Source organism: Schistocerca nitens, chromosome 3 (genome assembly GCF_023898315.1).
Source record: "Schistocerca nitens isolate TAMUIC-IGC-003100 chromosome 3, iqSchNite1.1, whole genome shotgun sequence".
Taxonomy (NCBI): Eukaryota; Metazoa; Arthropoda; class Insecta; order Orthoptera; family Acrididae; genus Schistocerca; species Schistocerca nitens.
The window spans coordinates 828987026-829009024 of NC_064616.1; the positions used below are offsets into that span (position 1 = coordinate 828987026).

The following is a 21999-nucleotide window of genomic DNA, read 5'->3' on the forward strand; positions in this document are numbered from 1 at the left end:
CAATTTGATTAATAGTTGCTTGTGAAGAACAGTATCAAAAGCCTTCTGGAAATCTAGGAAAATGGAATTGATCTGAGATCCCTTGTCGACAGCACTCATTACTTCATGGGAATAAAGAGCTATCTGTGTTGCACAAGAAAATATTATCTGAATCCGTGTTGGTTATGTATCAATAAGTCACTTTCTTCAAGTTGATTCATGATGTTTGAGTACAGTATATGCTCCAAAATCCTACTGCAAATTGAGGTCAGTGATATGGGTATGTAATTCAGTGGGTTACTCCTATTTCCTTTCTTGAATATTGGTGTGACCTGTGCTACTTTGCAGACTTTAAGAACAGAGCTTTCATCAAGTGAGCGGTTGTATATGATTGCTAAGAAATGCGGTATTGTGTCTGCATACTATGAGAGGAACCTGATTGGTATACCATCTGGACGAGAAGACTTGCCTTTCTTAAGTGATTTGAGCTGTTTCGCAACATCTAAGATATCTACTTGTATGTCACTCATGCTAACAGCTGTTCTGGTTTCGAATTCTGGAATATTTACTTCATCTTCTTTAATGAAGGAATTACAGAATACTGTATTTAGTAACTCCGCTTTAGTGTCACCATCATCATTAACATTCCCATCACTATCGCACAGTGACAGTATTGACTGTTTTTTGCCACTGGAGTACTTTACATACGACCAGAATCTCTTTGGGTTTTCTACTATATTTTGAGACAATATTTCATTGATGTCTGCATTAAATTTCGAGCTTCCGTGGAACTTAGCCTGTCTTGGTGATTTTGCATTCTTCTGAATTTGGCATGCTTTTTTCATTGCTTCTGCAACAGTGTTCTGGCATGTTTTGTGTACTATGGTGGATCAGTCCCGTCTCTTATTAACTTATGCGGTATGAATCTGTCTATTGCCATCGATACTGTATCTTTGAATTTGAGCCATATCTAGTCTACACTTACATAATTAGCTTGGAAGGAATGGAGACTCTTTCTTAGGAAGGCATCAAGCGAATTTTTATCTGCTGTTTTAAATAGGTATATTTTGCGTGGTTTTGGTTGATATGGTTTTTGCCTCGCTACAATGACCTTGTGTTCACTAATCCCTGTGTCTGTCATGATGCTCTCTATTAGATAAGGATTATTTGTGGCTAAGAGATCAAGTGTGTTTTCGCAGCCATTTACAATTCATGTGGGCTCATGAACTAGTTGTTCAAATTAATTCTCAGAGAAAGTATTTAGCACAATTTCAGAAGATGTTTTCTGCCTACCACTGTCTTTGAACATATATTTTTGCCAACAGATTGAGGGTAGACTGAAGTGTCCACCAATTATAACTGTATGAGTGGGGTATTTATTTGTAACGAGATTCAAGTTATCTTCGAAGCGTTCAGCTATTATATCATCTGAGTTGGGGGGTCGGTAGAAGGAGCCAATTATTATTTTGGTACGGCTGTTGAGTATAACCTCTACCCATAGTAATTCGCAGGAACTATCTATTTCAATTTCACTACAAGATAAACTACTACCAACAGACACAAACACACCACCACCTACTTTATTTAATCTATCCTCTCTGAACATGGTTTGTGCCTCTGTAAACATTTTGGCAGAATTTATCTCTGGCTTTTGCCAGCTTTCTGTTTCTATAATGATTTCAGTGCTTTCTATCAGCGCTTCAAGCTCTGGTACTTTTCTAACACAGCTATGACAATTTACAACTACAATACCGACTGTTGCTTGGTTGATTCTCGTCATTTCTTTGCCCTGTACCCTTTGAGACTGGAGCCCTTTTTGATATTTCCCAAGACTATCTAACCTAAAAAACCACCCAGTCCACACCACACAGCCCCTGCTACCCGTCTAGCTGCCTTCTGTGTGTAGTGGACACCTGACCTATTTAGCAGAACCTGAAACCCCACCACCCTATGGCGCAAGTCGAGGAATCTGCAGCCTACACAGTCGCAGAACCATCTGAGCCTTTGATTCAGACCCTTCACTCGGCTCTGTACGAAAGGTCTGCAATTGGTCCTGTCGATGATGCTGCAGATGGTGAGCTCTGCCTTCATCTCACTAGCAAGACTGGCAGTCTTCACCAACTCAGATAGTCGCCGGAAACCAGAGAGAATCTCTTCCAATCCATAGCGACTCACATCATTAGTGCCAACATGAGCCACCACCTGCAGTTGGCTGCACCCTGTACCCTTCATGGCATCTGGAAGGACCCTTTCCACATCTTGGATGACTCCCCCCGGTATGCACACGAAGTGCACATTGGCTTTCTTCCCATTCTTAGCTGCCCTATCCCTAAGGGGCTCCATCACCTGCCTAACATTGGAGCTCCCAATGACAAGTAATGCCGCCGTCTGCACTTGTCCGGACCTCTCAGGAAGCTTGCTACTTTTATTCTGGTGGAGGTTCATAATTAATTTAATCATTTGTTATACATTTGTTGTTAAATCAGTTATTTCCTATGCTATAGTAATATGCCACGAAATATATATACCTAACATAGTGTTTTTCAGATTTAATTTTTGTTATCAAGTGGCATTGTCTTGTTTTGAAAGCTGTCCATTATTGATATATCCTAAATTTTAAATTTTGTATTATCTGGAAAAAAAAAGCCCTTACGCTTTCTTTGTCTTCTTCATCTGTAGGCTATGGTGCTGGTGGCAGATTGGGAATTGGTGGGACAGATTCCGTAACAACTCCTACACTTCTTGAATCTATCCAACATGTTTTTATAAAAAAGGTATGAGTAAAGTGTACTATGTGAATGTGTTTATTTTATAGATATTTCGCAGATTTTGGTTAAGCTTTGCAGTTTTTGATGTTATTTTAACATTAGTTATGCAGGATTAGAATTATTAGCATTCTGGAACTCAAGGTTGCTTATTTTTTTCTATTTTGACTCATTATTAGAACAATGTGTTTATAGCAAATGTGTTTTTATTAATGACTCTATGATCATTGCAAGCAATATCTTATTAGCAGCAGTATGGTCTTCCACTACATTGACAAGGGAAAAAAATCAAAATTGTTTTATGTGAATATTTTGGATATCTTGTGTTTGGGATTATACCACAAAATATTACTATCAAAAGACTCTTCGTACCTTTCAAGCTAGGTATGAGGTCTAGTTGATTCATGCTGTTACAAAATCTACAAGACAATTAATTAATTGTCACTGGTATTGTTTATCTTTTATCAGCATTCATAAAATAGATAACACTCTTGAATCCGTGTTCACATTGCCTTGGATGTGTAGGTTTTGGCACTTTCAACAGAGGGAAGACTTTAACGCCAGGGTTTAAAGGAAGCACATTTTTACCCATTGATGCTTCTCTACAAATGAGCTACAGCATTCATTTAATTAATGCTCTCCATGGGGAGAGGACAAAAGGTGGAGTGAATTATGTGTGAACAACATATATCATTCCATGCTCCTTCTCAAATCAGATACCCTGTATACTATTGCACATTTCATTGTGTGTTACAATTTGTACTGTTTATTTAGCACCCCAAGCGAAACAAATATTCACAGTGGTCTTATTTCAAGGAGCCTAGCAATTTCACTTTGTAGCAGCCTTATATCCAGACTGCATACTATTGTGTTCCAAGTACAACTGTACTTATTTCAGAGTTTCCTAAAAATATCTTTTTGAACAAGTATTACATCCACATTGTGTAATATTGTGTACTCAAGTATATATTCTGATGATGATATGCACTTCAACACTGTGGCACGATCACTCTCCACTATTATTCTTCCTCTATTGGATTGTTGGGGTTGCATTTTCAATAACACATTTTCCATGACTCTTTGAATCTTCCCTTCCTTGAGACATTTATTTAATACGATTAGGTGTGATCGGAACTTCTCCTGCCACCTTACAATTCTTGAGTTGTTTCAGAGCAGTTTCCAGTTCATTTTTATTGATAAGTTCCAGTTCTGATCCCACTTCATAACAAATTTTTGTGATTCATAGTTCACACTTTGGCTTGACAGTGATAGACTGTTAATGTTGGTATCTTTCAGTAACAACTTCTCAGCCATTGAAAATGTTGTGGATGATAAACTTTTCTTTTGACTGACTGGAATAATTCTCATGTTTACATCAATTTTGATGGTCTCCTCAATCAGACTTGTGTTTTGTATTCACTGAGCTTTTCTGGTTGCCTTCTTTATGTTTTTGTTGAAGTCTCTGTATTTGGGTGCATCTTTGTCAGTGTTTCATCTTCCTTCTATAAGCTGTTCTGTTTCAAGGTTGATTCAAAGATTTCTGTTTTTGGGGTGCCCCAACTTTCTTTAATGCTGTTTGAATAATGCTGGTAATTTCTGTCATGGGTTCATTCAGTTTCTTTCCTCTTAACTTTTCTGTAGGTAACTTCTTGTCTGTGCATTGGCTGAACTCCATTTCTCTTTCAGCCTATTATTTTTGGTCAGATCTTCCTTTTCCATCATATGTTTTTTCTTGAGTTGGGTGTTAATATAGATGCTGGTTACTAGTAGTCTGTAGGCAATACGTGTGTAGAAGCAATTTATGACTGATACAGCTGAGTACATTCAGCTGTTCAGTGCAATGATGTAGTTTATTTAATTCTTAAGGGTGCTGTCAGGGCTGTCCATGTCCACTCGCTTTACAGATTTTCTTTCTATTAAAATCACCATGTATTAAGGGAAATATTCTAGTTTAAGAACTTTCTTCTGTTGACAGATTGTTATAGAACTATTCTAGTTCTCCATCAGTTGAGGTGAAATCAAGTGCTAGACATGAATGGTTTGATGCCTAGTCGTAGCATTTAACTTAAGGATCATGTAGATCACTCTTTTTGAGACAGACATGGTCTTGGTGATAAGGTGTTGCCTGCTATTGTGAATTAGCAGAGGTATGCCACCAATTTGCAGATTTACATCCAAATTATTCTGAAACAGGTGGTGCCCAGACTTGAGGACAGTAGTCACATTGCCTTTGAGCCTCAACTCATTGATTTCAAAATGTCCCTTTTGATATCCTGCAATCCATGTTTCAAACAGCCAAGATACTTCTAAAGTTTCATGGTGGGAACGTTATATACTGCAGTGTGAAAGTTTTGCTGAAGTTGTTCATTTTTTCTTTGTGTTTATTTTGTTGTTTAATTTGATTAGTCAGTTTTTGTTACATTTTCATAGCATTTGGATGTGACACAAGACAGCAAGGAAACATAGACAATTTTGAAGTCCAAAGTGAGTAGTATTGTACTGATTTGTTCCAATATAGGTACACTCTTGTTACAGATACTTTATCTTTTATTAAAATAGACTTTTGTTGTATAGTTATCAAGGTAAGTTGTATGTAATTTGTATTAGTACAGTGCATATTTTAATAGCTCTGTCCAATACTTTATTGAACACAACAATTAACATCAGAGAGAAATTAATCATAAACAATATATTATTTCACATTCTATAAAACACTTTCACAATGGTCAGGTAGTTTATGGATTCCACACATGTAGAAACCTACTGGTTCCAAGTAAATTACATTTTCGTCCAGAAATAAATTTGCTTTAACGTTGTTTGATAAGGAGCGTGAAAGGTAAACATTTGAGGGGATAAGATCAGAATAATAAGTGCATGAGGGATGACTTCCCAAACAAACTCATGCATAGTTTTGTTTTTGAAATCAGTAGAGTGAGCTATCATGTTGCAAGAACACGCTATGCAGTTCTGTCAGTCATTTTTCTTACCCTATGGCCATGGACACACACCTGGCGAGAAATTCTTAGTGCACAACACCCTCTTTGAGCTGCCAGATGCAAAATACAGTATAACTCCACTTTTACCTTCCCAGAATTAATGTTTTCCTGCCATTTACATTTTATTTATTTATTTATTTATTTACTCTCATCATATTTCCTATGTTCACAATGTTAATTCTCACCCAATTTTGTGTTAACATACCTATAAGTTTCCTGCAGTTTACGCTTCATAAAAAAATATTTGTGGAGAAAAAAACTAATGTAATTGACATAAAATGATGCTGGCATGGCATTGGCCACCATGTATGTTTACAAATTTTATGTGGTTAAGTTTCTTGACACCAAGGTGCTCTACTCAGCACATCTGAACTGGGAAATGGGTCAAAGTCAGAATGATTTGTGCCATATCTCCTGCTGCTTGAAATATGCTCACTATTTTTATATACTTGAATTTAGCATATTTTGTGACAATACACACTTTTCTGTGGATGTTTATAAGATGATATTTGACTTTTTTGTGTTGGCTTCAGTCGTCTAGTGAAAGTATGATTCCATAATGCTGTTCCGTCGGTTGCGGAAATGTCCTGGTTCAATGCGTTTGCCTCATTTTTGGTGCTTCAAATACCATTTTTCCGAATGTGCTTCCTTCTTGATGTTTATATAAAAAAGTAGTAGAATAACTCATTTTTGCTGGTCACTTGTAAATTATTATAATGGGGACCTGTACATTGTTCCACTGTCACACACCGTGTGTTCACTGCCGACTGATTATGGTCAAAGATGACTCCAGCATCAAAGACATTTCACACAACACACAAGCTTCCACTTGTAACCAGTCTCTTTGATATTCTTCATCACATCTACTAATATTAATCAATATGCTGTCACTCTCAAACATATAAGCAAATTAGCATAAAATAAGGCAAATTACAATTCACAAAAAATATTCTGACAAAAATATAAGAAAACATTTACAACCTCCCTCATTAGATTTGTTATCGACAAATCTGGTAGAAAATAACACATCTCCCAGATCCATTACATGCTGCCAAGCTCTACTTGGCATGATGGATGATGGGAGTAACTAGGTTTGTTCGAATAAAGGTATCATGACCATCACAACCATTTCCAAACTCTCTACTGTACATGCACAGCTTTGTGATTGTTGTGATCATTGTAACACATTTGTCAAACTATATGTAGTGTGTTTCATGTTTTGGCCACTTGTAGCGATAGTTGGCACCTTTGCTCACTTTGCGTTGCTCAAAGCATCATATTTTTTTGATTTAAACACAGCACTAGTTACGTATTTTTTCATGCTTAGCAAGACGTGTTTCAAGAATTTATTCTTGTTGTCAAGTGCAATATTTAATAAGTATTTTTTGTGATGTTTTACAAACATTGTGAGTGATAGTTTCATGTGTGTGGTTTTCTACATAACTTCCACATGTGTAAACACCACACAAAATGCTTATGTAATTATTTGCACTTGGCAACAAGAATAAGTTCTCAAAATGCATTGTGCTAAGCATGAAAAAATACATAAGTGATGCAGTGTTTCATTATTTAAATAAAGAATGCGAGCTGCAGGCTTTCCAAAAACATCAATTATGATGTATGAAATTAAGTGTAATGTTTCTGCTTCCCAGACAGTTACCAGTTCCAGTTACATCATCGGTTTTTATTAGATAATAAAGGTTTATTAGATAATAACAAGTCCCTGACACACATTTTGATGACTGTTATGTACATATATCATACACAAACTGTAAAACAGCAACGGAGATTCTATACATAACTTTTATTGCTTAGAACATTATTTTCCATATTTTACATTTCCGACATTTTACACCATTTTTAAAGTCCCGTGGAAAGGGACACTGCCCTTTGTTCGAGTATGTCTTTTTGTTAGGGCTCAGCCATTATTTTCTTCTTAAGAGGTTAACATCATAACTTTACACCGGTAATAATATTGCTTTGGTATGTTCAATGAGCAAACTGATGAGTATCAAGCAAATATGCAGTACATACAAAATCCATTATGTAATGGCAAGATAAATACTAGAACTTAAAACAAAAAGAAGTGACAGTTGTTAAATACCGTCGCAGCTCCACAATGCGGTCACCTGGTTGGACAGTCCCTGATGTGAGGTGGCCGATGGTGGGCTTCCTGCGGCCTGTAGCTGGTGGCCGATGTAGGCTGAGGGAACACATGAGTGTCAACTGTTCTGGTCATGACACAGTCATCAGCTGTTTTGCAGAATTGTTACAGGATGTTTTTTGCTATTACTGGTAGATTAGAGGGTGAAGTGAAGTATCTTAGAGGTTCTGTCAGACAGATAACTTTAGCAGACAGCTGAAATTCTGTTTAAAAAGTAGAGTTAGGAGTGGACTTGAACTTGTGACTTTGTGTGTACAATGCACGATGTTTATCGCAAGACCATGAACTGATACAGCCCTGGTACACCTCTATAAGAAGACAGCACTTCTTCCAGACACATCCGTTTCCTAAAATGTTGCCAAATCATATGTATAGCGATACTTAGATTACTGAAGGGTGGCCAGTTTTATTAGCTGTCGTAAGTGAAAGACTCGGACTTAGTCTCGGTGGTGGCTAGCTGGTTGTCAGGTTTTCTATCTAAGACTGTGTGTTGATAACCATTAAAACTGCAGCACTATGAAAGTGGGATGCAGGAAACATTAAATTGGCATTAAGTGTATTACATGCTTGGATATGCAAATGGCTGGCATTTCAGTGCAACCTAATAAAGTAAATAGGGGTAATTCTATTGACATTCTGTATTTAAGCATCACATTTGGATGTTGGTTGTGTGTGAGAATATAGTGTCATGCCTCATGTAAGAAGGAGAAACATCTACCATCATGTGTCAGAGATTGACAGAGGTGAATGGAAATGAGAGTTTGGCGTCATTGGCCGGGAAGTCCCTTCTGGGGCAGGTCCGGCCACCTTGGCGCAGATCTTATTACATTCGATGCCACATTGGGTGACGTGCGTGCCAGATGGGGATGAAATGCTGATGAAGACAACACAACACCCAGTCCCTGAGTGGAGAAAATCCCCGACCCAGCCGGAAATCAAACCTGGGCCCCTTAGGACGGGAGTCCATCATGCTGACCATTCAGCTATCAGGGCGGACTTTGACAGAGGTGAATCATTGTCTGTGAAGGCTATAGTTCATCATTCCATGATATTGTTACTTTAATTGGTCAGGATCCCTTAACTGTCATGCAAATATGGAATCATTGCTTTCAGGTGGGACATACCCAGTGCCATGCAGGATCTAAGTTGCTCCTGCATGACTAGTGTGTGAAAGGACATACACATTTTTTTATAATTGTGCAGGATTGTACAGCTATGTCACATACCTCGAGTATAGGTTTGTTCAGCGAGACAAGTATCAACACAAAGTGAGCAATGACATCTGAAGCCCCATGGATTGTCAACAGGACAGCAGACAAAGGGTGCTAACAGTGGTATGCCCAATGAGAGCACTGGATGCAGAAGTGGAAGCGTGTCACCTTTCAGACAACGCCTGGTTCTGTGTACAGCATCCTGCTGCATGTATGAGGCTCTGAGGAGAATGAAAGTTGCCACATTGCATTCATCATCATCATATGTGTCCAGCACCAGATGTGATGGTACGCAGTGCCACAGAGTACACAACGTGATCACCTATGGTTCGTGTAGTCAGTAATGGCTTACTGAATGGATCTTTCACTCTGCAGTGGAGTGTGCACTGATTTAAAATATCCTGGGAGATTAAAACTGTGTGCCAGACAAAAACTCAAAATTGGAATCTTGACCTTTTGAGGTGTATGCTTTACCATCTGAGCTATCTGGGAGTGTCTTGCATCCCGCCTTGCAAAAGGCAAAGGTGTCAAGTTCCAGTCTTGGTCTGACACGTAGTTTCAGTGTGCCAGAAAGTTACAGTACTTGCTTACATCTGATGCATTAAGACCAGTGCTTGTGCCCTGTCTTTGAGGTATTCACAATGTTATCTTCATCAATTACAGTTGATGAATTATGGTATAGGGTTGAATCAAAAATATGATATACCTGTGTCTGTCTTCTGAGCTCAGTTTGGCTCAGTGCCCAGCTGGGTAACAGCCGTTGTTTCTAGAATGACAACTCTGTGTACTAAATTTCACACCCTGTGCACCCCAGATAACCTACAAATTTAATAATTTTTTCTTCTTACCTCAATGTATACACACAATAAGTAAAAATTAGGTATTTGCTATCCATGATATTGCTGTTTTAATGCCCAGCAGTGAATAACAAACTGAAGTGTTCTACCAACAGCAATGCTCAACTAGTCTGAGAGCATACATATTTGATCCTGTCATCAAAAGTATTTCACCTTGAACTGTACTGCTTTCTGTACTTGTTTGTTATTTAATGAATACATTGTTGTTCTTCAGGTAGCAGTTAACTCAGGCGGAAAGCACTGCCTTGCACTGTCAGCTGAAGGTGAAGTGTACTCGTGGGGAGAAGGAGATGATGGAAAGCTTGGACATGGTAACAGAAGGTTAGTAACTTTGAAAACTAGTTACTACAGTTTTCATAGCATTCATATAATTTTCTTAATGTTGGAGTAGGACAGTGACATACCACCTCCAGGAGGACCACGCCTAGTGAATTTCAACCTTAGGGTGATGACAGCTTTACTTCTTTTATTAGTGGCAGAAAAAACATAATAGCATACAATGTTCTACCCTGAAAAAGTAAGTATATTTAGAAGTAAATCACCCTGTGAAATATAAAGTGATTTGCTGATAGAAACAGGCAAGGGATGATGGGAAAGTTCACAGGTATGGCCCATTTTGCATCACGTAAAACTAGTTAGTTCACTAAAGAAAGATTGTGAATTTTTTTAAGCAGGTCTAGTTCCTTTAATGGTGATTATAGAAAGTACGTACTGATGGAGTTAATGTAAGATTAAATAAAATAGAAGATCTGAGTAAATGTATTAATGAAGTACCAAAGCTGGTTGTACATAGGAGTTGTGCTTTTTACCACATGTAAAGAAGCTACAACACTTGCAGTCAGGCTGCTTATATAATACATGAATAACTATAGCCTCGAACAGTTAGAAACTATCACTGGTATTCATTGCTGATAACTTCCTTGTCTAGATACGAGATATAATTATACATATTTATGCATTATTTGAATAAAAAACATTAGATATTTTTGACCAGTTTTGCCAAATGAAATATTAAAAATTAAATTAATAACATGGAGTTGAACTGTAACTCAACAAACACTATGTGATCAAAAGTATCCGGACACCTGGCTTAAAATGACTTACAAGTTCGTGGTGCCCTCCATTGGTAATGCTGGAATTCAATATGATGTTGGCTCTCAGTTAGCCTGATGACAGCCTCCACTCTCACAGGCATACATTCAGTCAGGTGCTGGAAGGCTTCTTGGGGAATGGCAGTCCATTCTTCACAGAGTGCTGCACTGAGGAGAGGTATCAATGTCGGTCGGTGAGGCCTGGCACAAAGTCGGCATTCCAAAACATCTCAAAGGTGTTCTATAGGATTCAAGTCAGGACTCTCTGCAGACCAGTCCATTACAGGGATGTTATTGTCGTGTAACCACTCCATCACATGCCAGGTGTTATGAAAAGGTGCTCGCTCGTGTTGAAAGAGGCAATCGCTGTCACTCAATTGCTCTTCAAAGAGGCAATCGCCATCACTCAATTGCTCTTCAACAGTGGGAAGCAAGAAGGTGCTTAAAACATCAATTTAGGCCTGTGCTGTGATAGTGCCACACGACACAACAAGGGGCGCAAGCCCTCTACCTGAAAAACACGACCACACCATAACACCACTGCCTCCAAATTTTACTGTTGGCACTACACAAGCTGGCAGATGACGTTCACTGGGCATTTGGCATACTCACAACCTGCCATCATATCACCACATTGTGTACCACGATTCATCACTCCACACAATGTTTTTCCACTGTTCAATCATCCAATGTTTACACTCCTCACACCAAGCGAGGTGTCATTTGGCATTTACTGGTATGATGTGTGGTTTATGAGTAGCCATTCAACCATGAAATTCAAGTTTTCCCACTTCTCACCTAACTGTCATAGTACTTGCAGTGGATCCCGATGCAGTTTGGAATTCCTGTGTGATGGTCTGGATAGACGTATGCCTATTACACATTACGACCCTCTTCAAATGTCGGCAGTCTGTCAGTCAACAGATGAGGTCGGCCTGTACGCTTTTGTGCTGTACGTGTCCCTTCACGTTTCCACTTCACTATCACATCGGAAACAGTGGATCTAGGGATGTTTAGGAGTGCGGAAATCTTGCTTACAGACGTATGACACAAGTGACATACAATCACCTGACCACGTTTGAAGTCCGTGAGTTCTGCAGAATGCTCCATTCTGCTCTCTCACTATGCCTAATGACTACTGAGGTTGCTGATATGGAGTACCTGACAGTATGTGGCAGCACAATGCACCTAATATGAAAAACGTATGTTTTTGGGGGTGTCCGGATACTTTTGATCACATAGTGTAGGATGCTAATTTTGAAGTGGAAACGAATTAGTTTTAGCTGTCCTTAACATGATGTTTTCTTTTTTTTTTTTTTTTAAGTTGTTGATATGTTGTTGTATTCAGATGAAAACAGTGTCATCACACACATAACTGGAGACATCTGACAGTACATAAAACTCACTTGTGCTCATTCTTAGAAAAATAGCATCACAATGACAAGTTGGATGGTTACACATTTTTGTGTTGGATGTGAGGTTAGTGATAAACGTTTTCATCTGACTTCAAATATGGAGGGGATTGAAGCAGAATATACAAGTATAGTTGATTCTTCTACTTCTAAGGATGTTGAAACTGGAGAAATATTTGGTAAAAGTTGTAATTTCGTCACTGACATTACAAGAGGCCACCTGTAGTACTGATAACTTTGTCTACACTGTTTTACATTAAATGATATGGAATCAAAAATGCACTGCTTCAGAGTAAGAACACAAAATCAAATTCATCTAGTGCTGTAAATGATAGAGGTGTGGTAATAAAAGATTAGCATGGAAGAGACCTATTACTAACAGAAGATACCAAAGGTGTTCATAAAGAAACAACTTTGTCAACCTTCCAGATACACTTCAAATGAATAAATGAGATTGCAGGAATTGGCACCACATGGCTGTTGTAATGATATCTGGAAACCTGAAATCATCAGGCATTTTTGGAATGTTCACAAGGCCCCGGTAGAGCAGAAGTCTGTTTCCATCCTTACCTTGTGGCTTTGAGCACTTTAGCTGGACCCAAGGGATGTGCACCTAGTGACTATGTGTTGCTGACAACTTATCTGTCCTGCAGTCTGCAAGCATGAGCTGAATGACAACCCTGGCAATTGGAAACCTGAGAGGTGAGAGTTGCCAAGTTTCTGCTGCCTTTAAATAACACATTGGTGAGAATTTGTCAACAAAATGAACACCGTGGACATAGTTGCATTTAAGATGAAATGAGATGATTTCACATTATTGTGAGAAACTAACTTGGAATCATCAATATGGAAGAAATTTGGTCATTTATTTGATGGAAAATCAAGTATATAGTGGCTTTACTTGTAAATCAGTGTATTCTTACATTCTTTTCATTCGCAGATTCATCCAGATCTTCATTCTCATTAGGAACATCTGAATAATAAATGTCAAAAATTTCCAAAATTGTTTCACATTCATGATTTTATGTTTTCTCAGTGTAGGGAAAATCTTGAATAGTTCACTGGTATTCAGCAGGGTGGCATCATCTAAAATTTGTGATATTTCAGCAAGCTGACTTCATGCCATCTTCAGGCATTCCTGATGATTGTGTGATATCTGCTGGTTGCTGTCATTATATCCTCTTACCCCTTCCCTCCCCCCTCCCCCCAAATCCTGCCTCCAGCTGGCACCTCTGTGTATGGATCTGGTGCAATGGTGGGAGTAGCATAGTAGCATCACACTGGGCATTGATCCAGGGCCTTTAGTGGCATCCCAGCAGGTGCCAGATGTGCATCTCTGCTGGCGTGGTGACAATGCTTCTTTGTACTCTTCAGTTGTGTGACAGGAGCGGACCTCCACACAGGCTGCCACTGTGCTTTGGTCATACTCAAGGCTGGGTCCCAGACCTTGCTTAATTTAAAACTACTGCCCTTATTTAATTGTCATCCAATTGCATTTCTTACTTCTTCTGAATATTACCATATAAAAGCAAGAGGAACTTCAAGACGAGAATAGTAACTATTTGGAATATCAAAGTACAATCAAAATGCTATGGAAGCAGGAAGCTTGATACATTGACTACATAGATGAAGTAGTTAAAATACATCACTGTAGATGGCAACTACAGACAGCATGTAGGAACCAGGAGTCATGTTGAGATCTGTCTGTAATGGATGGTGCACAAAAAATGAGTAAACTCACAGGTTTCATATTTTTATCTCCATGCCATAAAATAGACATTGCGTAGTTATAAGTGGTTCAAAAATTATGCTTAAGTTTGCACTTTCCAACTTGGCTTCACCAGTAAGACAGAACTGTCCTGAAAGATAACTGAACATGTAGACTGAACTGTGTACATGCTATTGATTATGTGTGACCACCAAGACAGTGACCAGGACTGAATGAATCTCATTGTGAAATATACTACCATAATGTTTAAGTATTGATTTTTTAAATCCTTGGACAACATTAGAAAGTGTAAATCTTGGTAGAGTGAGCAAGTATACAAAATGTTCAGTTGACTTCATGAATGGTGTAGTCAGAAGCACAATGCATGTGTACGAAATTTTGCGTCAAATGAAGAGAAAACTTTATGTAAACCTTTATGTAAACTGCTTAAAAAATTGTACAGAGAGAATTTCATGCACTATGTTTATTGCTACAAAGTTGTTGGAAGATTTTGAAGGGGAATGAACATGAGTCATCAAAGCTGCATGGCCTACACAACCTTCCATATTGATGCATAATCATTTATTAATATTGCAAATGAATGCTGAAGAAGTAGTCATTATTGTGAAGTTTTACTATGCAATTTTAATGGACAAACTTGACATAAACTGTGTCACTGTAAAATTCATTTGGTGATAGTTAATGTATGAACAGGAGAGGGTGAAAGAGGTAACAGCAATGACGACATAGTAGAAAACATTGTGACACAAGAAGGGACATGAGTCAACTGCTATTACATATAAATGAATATAGATTCATCATAAAGTTAGGAAAGGGTATCCTCCCCATAAAAGGTGTGCATTTCATGATCCAACTTCAAGGTGCTGATGTGTGTGTTCATTGACTTTTAAGTTATTGTGCAACCCAAATTATTCACATGGCCATTTATTGAATAAGGAACTGAAGTCATGCCTTTGAACCTGTAGACGACAATGACCATGTGTGTGTCAGTTGTGCTTGTGTTGATGTGTGAAATTCTTGGTTTGTCTCTTTTTGATGAAGGGCTTAGTTTGGCAGATATATAATATCTAGCAGTCATTTTCTTTGTGCCTGTCTGCCACTTAGTGCCCCCTCTGTGAGTGCAGTAGCACTCTACCCGTTTCATATTGATGTTCTTCTGATGTATAGCAGTTTGATATCCAACTAACTGCCACTCTATGTGAACAGACATTACTACACAAATTAATTAGGAACATCCAGTTGAGGTTAGACATGTATATGAATCTGTCCATGCTGAGATCTAAGTCCCATAAAGAAACATATTATGTTCTCGTACAATTTTAGAAGTATAAGAACTATGAGTCCGCAGCTCGTGGTCTCGCGGTCGCGTTCTCGCTTCCCGAGCACGGGGTCCCGGGTTCGATTCCCGGCGGGGTCAGGGATTTTTCCTGCCTCAAGATGACTGGGTGTTGTTGTGTCGTCTTCATCATCATCATTCATCCTCATTACGGTCGGAGGAAGGCAATGGCAAACCACCTCCACTAGGACCTTGCCTAGTAAGGTGGCGCGGGTCTTCCGCGCCGCTCCCCTACGCTCTGTAAAGAAGTATGGGCCTCATCATCATCATCATCATCATCATCATCATCAAGAACTATGAAATGTGTGAATTTAAGCCATGACATGTTGAAATAAGAGCTCCACATGAATTGAACACATATATTGACCTTGTGGGTGTGATCCTATACAACAGATGTTGCCCTCATGGCTATCAAACACGAAGTGTCCACTCCGTGCACTTGGAGCCACTACATGCATTCCCTGCCTAAAATCACATGTGACAGTTACCAGAGGCTGCATTTGCTACACTGTTGCAACTTAAAATATATCTTTGATCACATACATAACTATTTAATATATTGTAGTGGATGCGGTCACTCATAGTGGCACAGCTACCCCCAGAATTTTGATATGAATAAAATGAATAGCAAAATTTTTGAACCGATGGCTGCTGCCCATCAAATCACTAACATTGAAGTGAAAGAAAAAAATAAAAGAAAAATATTCTGTATTTGTTGCAGGGAACAAATTGACACTTGTAATACTAAAATTGGTAATGATGATGATGATAGTAATAATCTGAAAGTACTTAATTACTAAAATATCAAAACAAAAATGATAGTAAAAGTTCATATGATAACTATTTACAAAATATTTTGGAAAGGTGTCTGTCTGATCAGCATTAGCTTCATACCACTAGTTTTATTTTATGACCATAATGTATACTGTCTAACAAACCTAACATTTAAATACTCTTGTCAATGTAAATGGCATCTGTAATCCATTTTAATGAGAAGTATCTATGATTTATACAGACTATCAAATAAATTATGTTTTTCTGTACATTTGCATTTTTAACCATAACCTACTGTTTAGCCATCAAAACAATTATAACAGGAATAAATATTCCATCCCAAACAAATAAATTTTACAAATAGAGTTCTGTTTGAAACAATGATAAAAAAGCTCTTCAGGGAGCGCAGACAGCAGCCATAACGTACTCCTCACAGAAACAAAGATTCCTACAAAAAAGCTTCATTTTAAATTTTCATACAAGCACTGTCACCATACCCACGTAGCTTGTTCTTCAGTTCTTGGATGCACTGTCATAATTGTATGTTGTCTTGCCACACAGCACCTGGATTGGACCTTCTGTGATGCCACCAGTGTTCTGGCTCAAGACAGCTTCAATTTTTCTGGACATACAAATGAGCCCAAATTAGCATCCAGTCTACTCTTCACTCACTCATAACATGCATCTGTCATATTCACTCTAACATGAAATTGAAAACAAGCTTTCAGGTTCAAGTGAACAATTGTAACAAAAACTATTTAATACTATACAGACATTATAAAAAACTTAATTCATAAAGATGAATCAGTTATTCAAAATGACAGTCACAATCACATTATTTATTTTGCTGCCGTAAATAATGCAGTTGTGACAGTCATTTTGAATAATTGATTATAAATAAATTAATTGCTGTTTATCTCCATACAACTATGTTGTCCAAAAAAAAAAAAAAAAGATGAATGCTCAGTTGAATGCTGTAGTTCAGGATTTGACCTCAAGATTGATGCAAGTGATGATACATCTAATTTATACTGTTAACAACCTAACTAACATAAAGGAATATATTGTAATTTACATAAGTGCTTGCAGATAAGCTTATTGCAGTCATTAATAAAGCCAGAACTAGTCAGGTGATAAAATGCTACTGACCATATAACTATTAAAATTATTCATTCCACATAACAGGAAACAAATTTATATCTACGTGCCCCCATATCTCATCAGCCATCACATAGAACCCTTGCTTTTTATTCTTGCTTCACATTAATCATCACAGAACAAACAAATGATTATCACCTTTAAAATTATGTGCACAGTTAATGTTATCCCCCACCCCACCCCACCCCCCACCCCTCCAAACAAAAATATATCTTCAGATAACATTCCCAAATGCAGAAAATAAAATCAATTAATAAAACTTAAATTAGCAAACACATACAAAGAATAAAATGCTAACTATCACAATTCATTCACAATCCATACAAGCTCTGGCACTTCATTGCACACTCAGCTACTGCAGTATATACACTAAAGTTTCTGGACCTACCCTGGATCTTCAGAGAATACATCACAGTAAGTTTCTAACAATTTATTTATACCCTCAAACTCTATAATCCTCTCATTAACTGTACAAACCGAGCGAGGTGGCGCAGTGGCTAGCACACTGAACTCGCATTTGGGAGGATGACGGTTCAATCCCGTGTCCTGCCATCCTGATTTAGGTTTTCCATGATTTTCCTAAATCGCTCCAGGCAAATGCCAGGATGGTTCCTTTGAAAGGGCACAGCCGACTTCCTTCCCCGTCCTTCCCTAATCCGATGAGACCAATGACCTTGCTGTCTGGTCTCCTTCCCCAAACAACCCAACCCAACAGTGCAAACTATCTTTTGCTTCCATAACTCAGGATGATCTTAATGCTCATAATTGCCAGTAGGCTATTAGTATAGTTAGGTTGAGCCTACAATTTCTTTACCTGATAAAATTTGTTAGATGGAACTTTAAAACTATTACTTCCTACTGCAAATTCAAACAGTTGCTTACTGCAGTTAATCATGACACTTACTTTTGTCATCCATTCCATGCATAGTATAAAACTCATATTCAAGATCTGTGATCGCTAAACATGCCTGAATGCATTCAGCATCATTTATTCCAAAAGTTGGGAAAAATCTGCTATCTCACTAGCTTACATGACTTATATGTTGCTCCTGGAATCTTCATTCCAGTGACTCAGCTAACTGAGTGTATGCTCTCATGCTGCAAACCTGACTCCTTGTCTCCAGAACAGCCCATCTCTAATGACCTCATTGTGGACAAGACATTAAACACTTATCTCCTCCTCCTCCTTCAGAACAGTCTCTGCTTCAAAATCTTCTATTTTTTACATGTATCACTGGTTGTATTCTAGTATCAATTCTCTTCAAGCTTCTCTTCCTCTAACAAATCCTTCTGAATTTCTTGAAAATTATCTTTATAAGCAATTGACAGCATTATAGCTACATTAGCTTCCACCTCAAGTGGCTTTATTTGTAAATTACATTCAAAATTTTGCTAAAAGTCATGTTCCAAGTACTATCTTGCCTTACATTGCATAACAACTCGCATGCAAACTTGAATTTATTTGATTTTCAATAATTTACACATGTCTGCTGTCACAGATAAGGAAACTCTTCCCAGTCCCTCTGACTGTATATATTTTTAGATTTATAAAACCAGATATTCCCTTTTGTTGTATCATGTCTGTCCTGCAATTTATTAACTACTCTATTTAAGTCTTCCATACCCTTAAGTTTATCCAACATTACCAACCTTATGTGTTATTTATTCTCTACCATTTTCTGTTAATACACTCATATTTGATCTTAATTCCTTTGGTTTCACAATATCATATAGTTTTTTTCTCAGCTGTTCAATCTAACTTCATTGCTGGGAAGACTTCTGCTATATTTTGGGGGGGGGGGGGGGGGGGGAAATCAGCTATGTCTTTATGGGAATCACAACCAACACTACAATTAACAGCTTCATTGCTATTCACTTCATCATTAATACAAATAAAACCATCAGCAACATCAACACAAAAATCTGTATCGCACTTGCAAAAAATATTTTTTACTTGTGACACCACAGAATCACTCTCTCACATTCATTCAAATTATCTGGTTGCAGCAAATATTCACTTTTACTTGGCACTAACATGAAAAATTAAGTTCCTAACTTCTGTCTAACCAGTTGACCTCACACCCTTACCTCATCATTTGCTTGACTTGCTTTCTATCTCTGACTTCAGCTTGTTTTCAACCTCAGTTACTCCCTTACAAAAAATATTTCCCATTGACTGGATCATTTTCTTAACTGCAACTCGGTTTAATTTCACCTAATTTGTCATTCATTTTTGGTAGAGCTTACAAAATTAAATTTAAAGGATCCATGTTCATTTCACAGCTATTCAGTGCACCTACATTGACTTTCTTCACTGAAGATTTACAGTCACTGATAACTTTGTTGCTACAACGTCTATTCGATTTATTCATTTTTGAACTCTCACTAAGCCCAAGAAAGTTTCAAAAGCACATCTCTACACAATACAGTTCACTTTTTGTTGTGTATAGCTGCCTCCTGGAGTCCTGTTGCTTCTCACGAGACAGATGAGGTCAGTATGTTGCTGTTGCTGCTACTGTGTGGCCACCACCCACTAATTGGGTTTCCCTCTTCCTGGCACAAACTGCTGCCGCTCACTGGATTTCCTGTTGCATGGTGTGGTGCACCACATGTTGCTGTTGGTGGTTTACCCTCGCCAAACCTGCCGTGACTTCTGATGTCATTTCCTAAATAATTTTGATTTCAAAACAACCCTATTTAATTCACACTGTATGCATACTCTTCTGATTTCACTCTTTAAAAATTCACAGCTGTGTGTGTGTGTGTGTGTGTGTGTGTGTGTGAGAGAGAGAGAGAGAGAGAGAGAGAGAGAGAGAGAGAGAGAGAGAGAGAGAGAGATTTAGTCAGACATATTTCGGATGAGCCCCCATATTATGATGTTATCGTACAATTTTAAGATTATAACAACAGTTAAATATATGAATTTAACTCATGACAGGTTGAAATGAAAGTTTAACATGCACTGAAAACATTAATTGAAAAGATGCATGGCATTGACCTAATGACAGATCACTGTCCCAGATACCATTCCTTTTTTCCATAGTATACCTCAGAATATGAGACCTTGGCATTAACCTCAAAATACTGTTTCCTGTTGCCAAGTCCAGTGGTGATGGTGTTTCGCCATTGGTGGGTGCTGTGAGGGCAGAAGGGTCCTCATCTTCCGACCATGCAGAATCTCCGCAGCTGACGCATCCTCTTGGGGAGAGATTATGTAAGAAGAAAGACATAATAGTAAAGTATCCTGTAATGCATAGTCGGGTGTGAGTTTAATCATTTGCACCCTGACTGTCCAAATGAAACATTCTGTGGCCCCGTTCAACTCTGGATGAAAAGGTGTGCTGCAAAGGTGCTGTATCTCATGGGCCCTGCAGAAAGGCTCAAATTCTTGACAAGCAAATTGGGTGCCATTATCTTTATCAATGGCTGTAGGAAGACTGCCCACAGGAAAATCTGTTTCTGAGTTTGGACTGTTTGAGGTTTCCCAGTACTATTCAACTTGACCAGACAATGTAAATGTAGCTTACAAGCTCACAAGAATTAGCCAATTTGTCCTCAGAAAAGGTCTGGCCATTGAGGTGGGGCCGACTCCAGGGCTCTGTTGCCTTAGGTCAGGTTTCTTGTATGTCCTGCAAAATTTATGATATGCTGCCACTACTGGAATCTTATTCTCAAAATATTCAGTTAATTTGTCCATTACTTTTGTATGTTCTAACATGCATGGGTCTGTACCCAGAAATAGTTGCTGCACCAAGCCATAGATGTGAGCACCTGCATGGGATAATCATAAAGCATGTTTAGCTATGTTACCTGCTGTTCTGTGTGGTTATGAAACTGGTCCACCATTCCTTCTCTGGGTCAAATGAGTGAAATGCCAGTGGTGTTTACCTGATGTCATCTTGCCGTTGTTCTCATTCCTCCAACTGTTATAACAATTTTTCTTGGGTAGCACTAGTGGACTGCAAGAGATTCAACATTTGTAATGTGATATCAATTTTCTGTGCCACCTGGAATGAATTACAGTCAGATTAATCTTCTTACTCAAAATGAAAGTTCTGACCAGACAATGTCTGTCAAGAAAATATACAATTTTTAGGGTTTAGAATCAAACCATCTTACCCTCAAGGGCTCAGCATTCGTTTGCTGGATATGGGCTTAGTGTCCCTGGAGTTCCTGACATGGAGACTGGTAAGTGCCACCAGTCCTCTGTCACTATAAGCTGTGGACATGCTTCAGCAACCCATGTGAGGTGTGGCACTGGAACATTGTGTGTAACAGGGAATGGAGATCTTGGCTTGACTGCCCAGATTGTGAAGTTGAAAAAAAAAAAAAACCTTTATATAGAAAAACCTCAATCTCAAGCTGTGCTGACACTGATAAGATGCTCGCCTGTTGAGGTGGAATAGTCATTATCTGGCAACCGCTAAGGAACCTGCCACTCGCCACTTGTATAATGCTTACTCAGGCGTTGTGGGACTCTTTCTGTGTGGACCCTATTTTCCCTGGTTACTTATGGGACCGAAATGG

The 21999-nt window shown here is 38.3% G+C and overlaps 1 protein-coding gene across 1 annotated transcript in view; it reads left to right on the forward strand.

Moving 5' to 3' along the window:
- LOC126248847 (E3 ubiquitin-protein ligase HERC2) overlaps positions 1–21999 on the forward strand; it is an 851297-nt gene that overhangs the window by 660265 nt on the left and 169033 nt on the right. Inside the window, exons 69-70 of the mRNA XM_049950269.1 lie at positions 2659–2753; positions 10187–10293. Coding sequence (XP_049806226.1) covers positions 2659–2753; positions 10187–10293 — 202 coding nt within the window. The remainder of the gene's footprint in view (positions 1–2658; positions 2754–10186; positions 10294–21999) is intronic.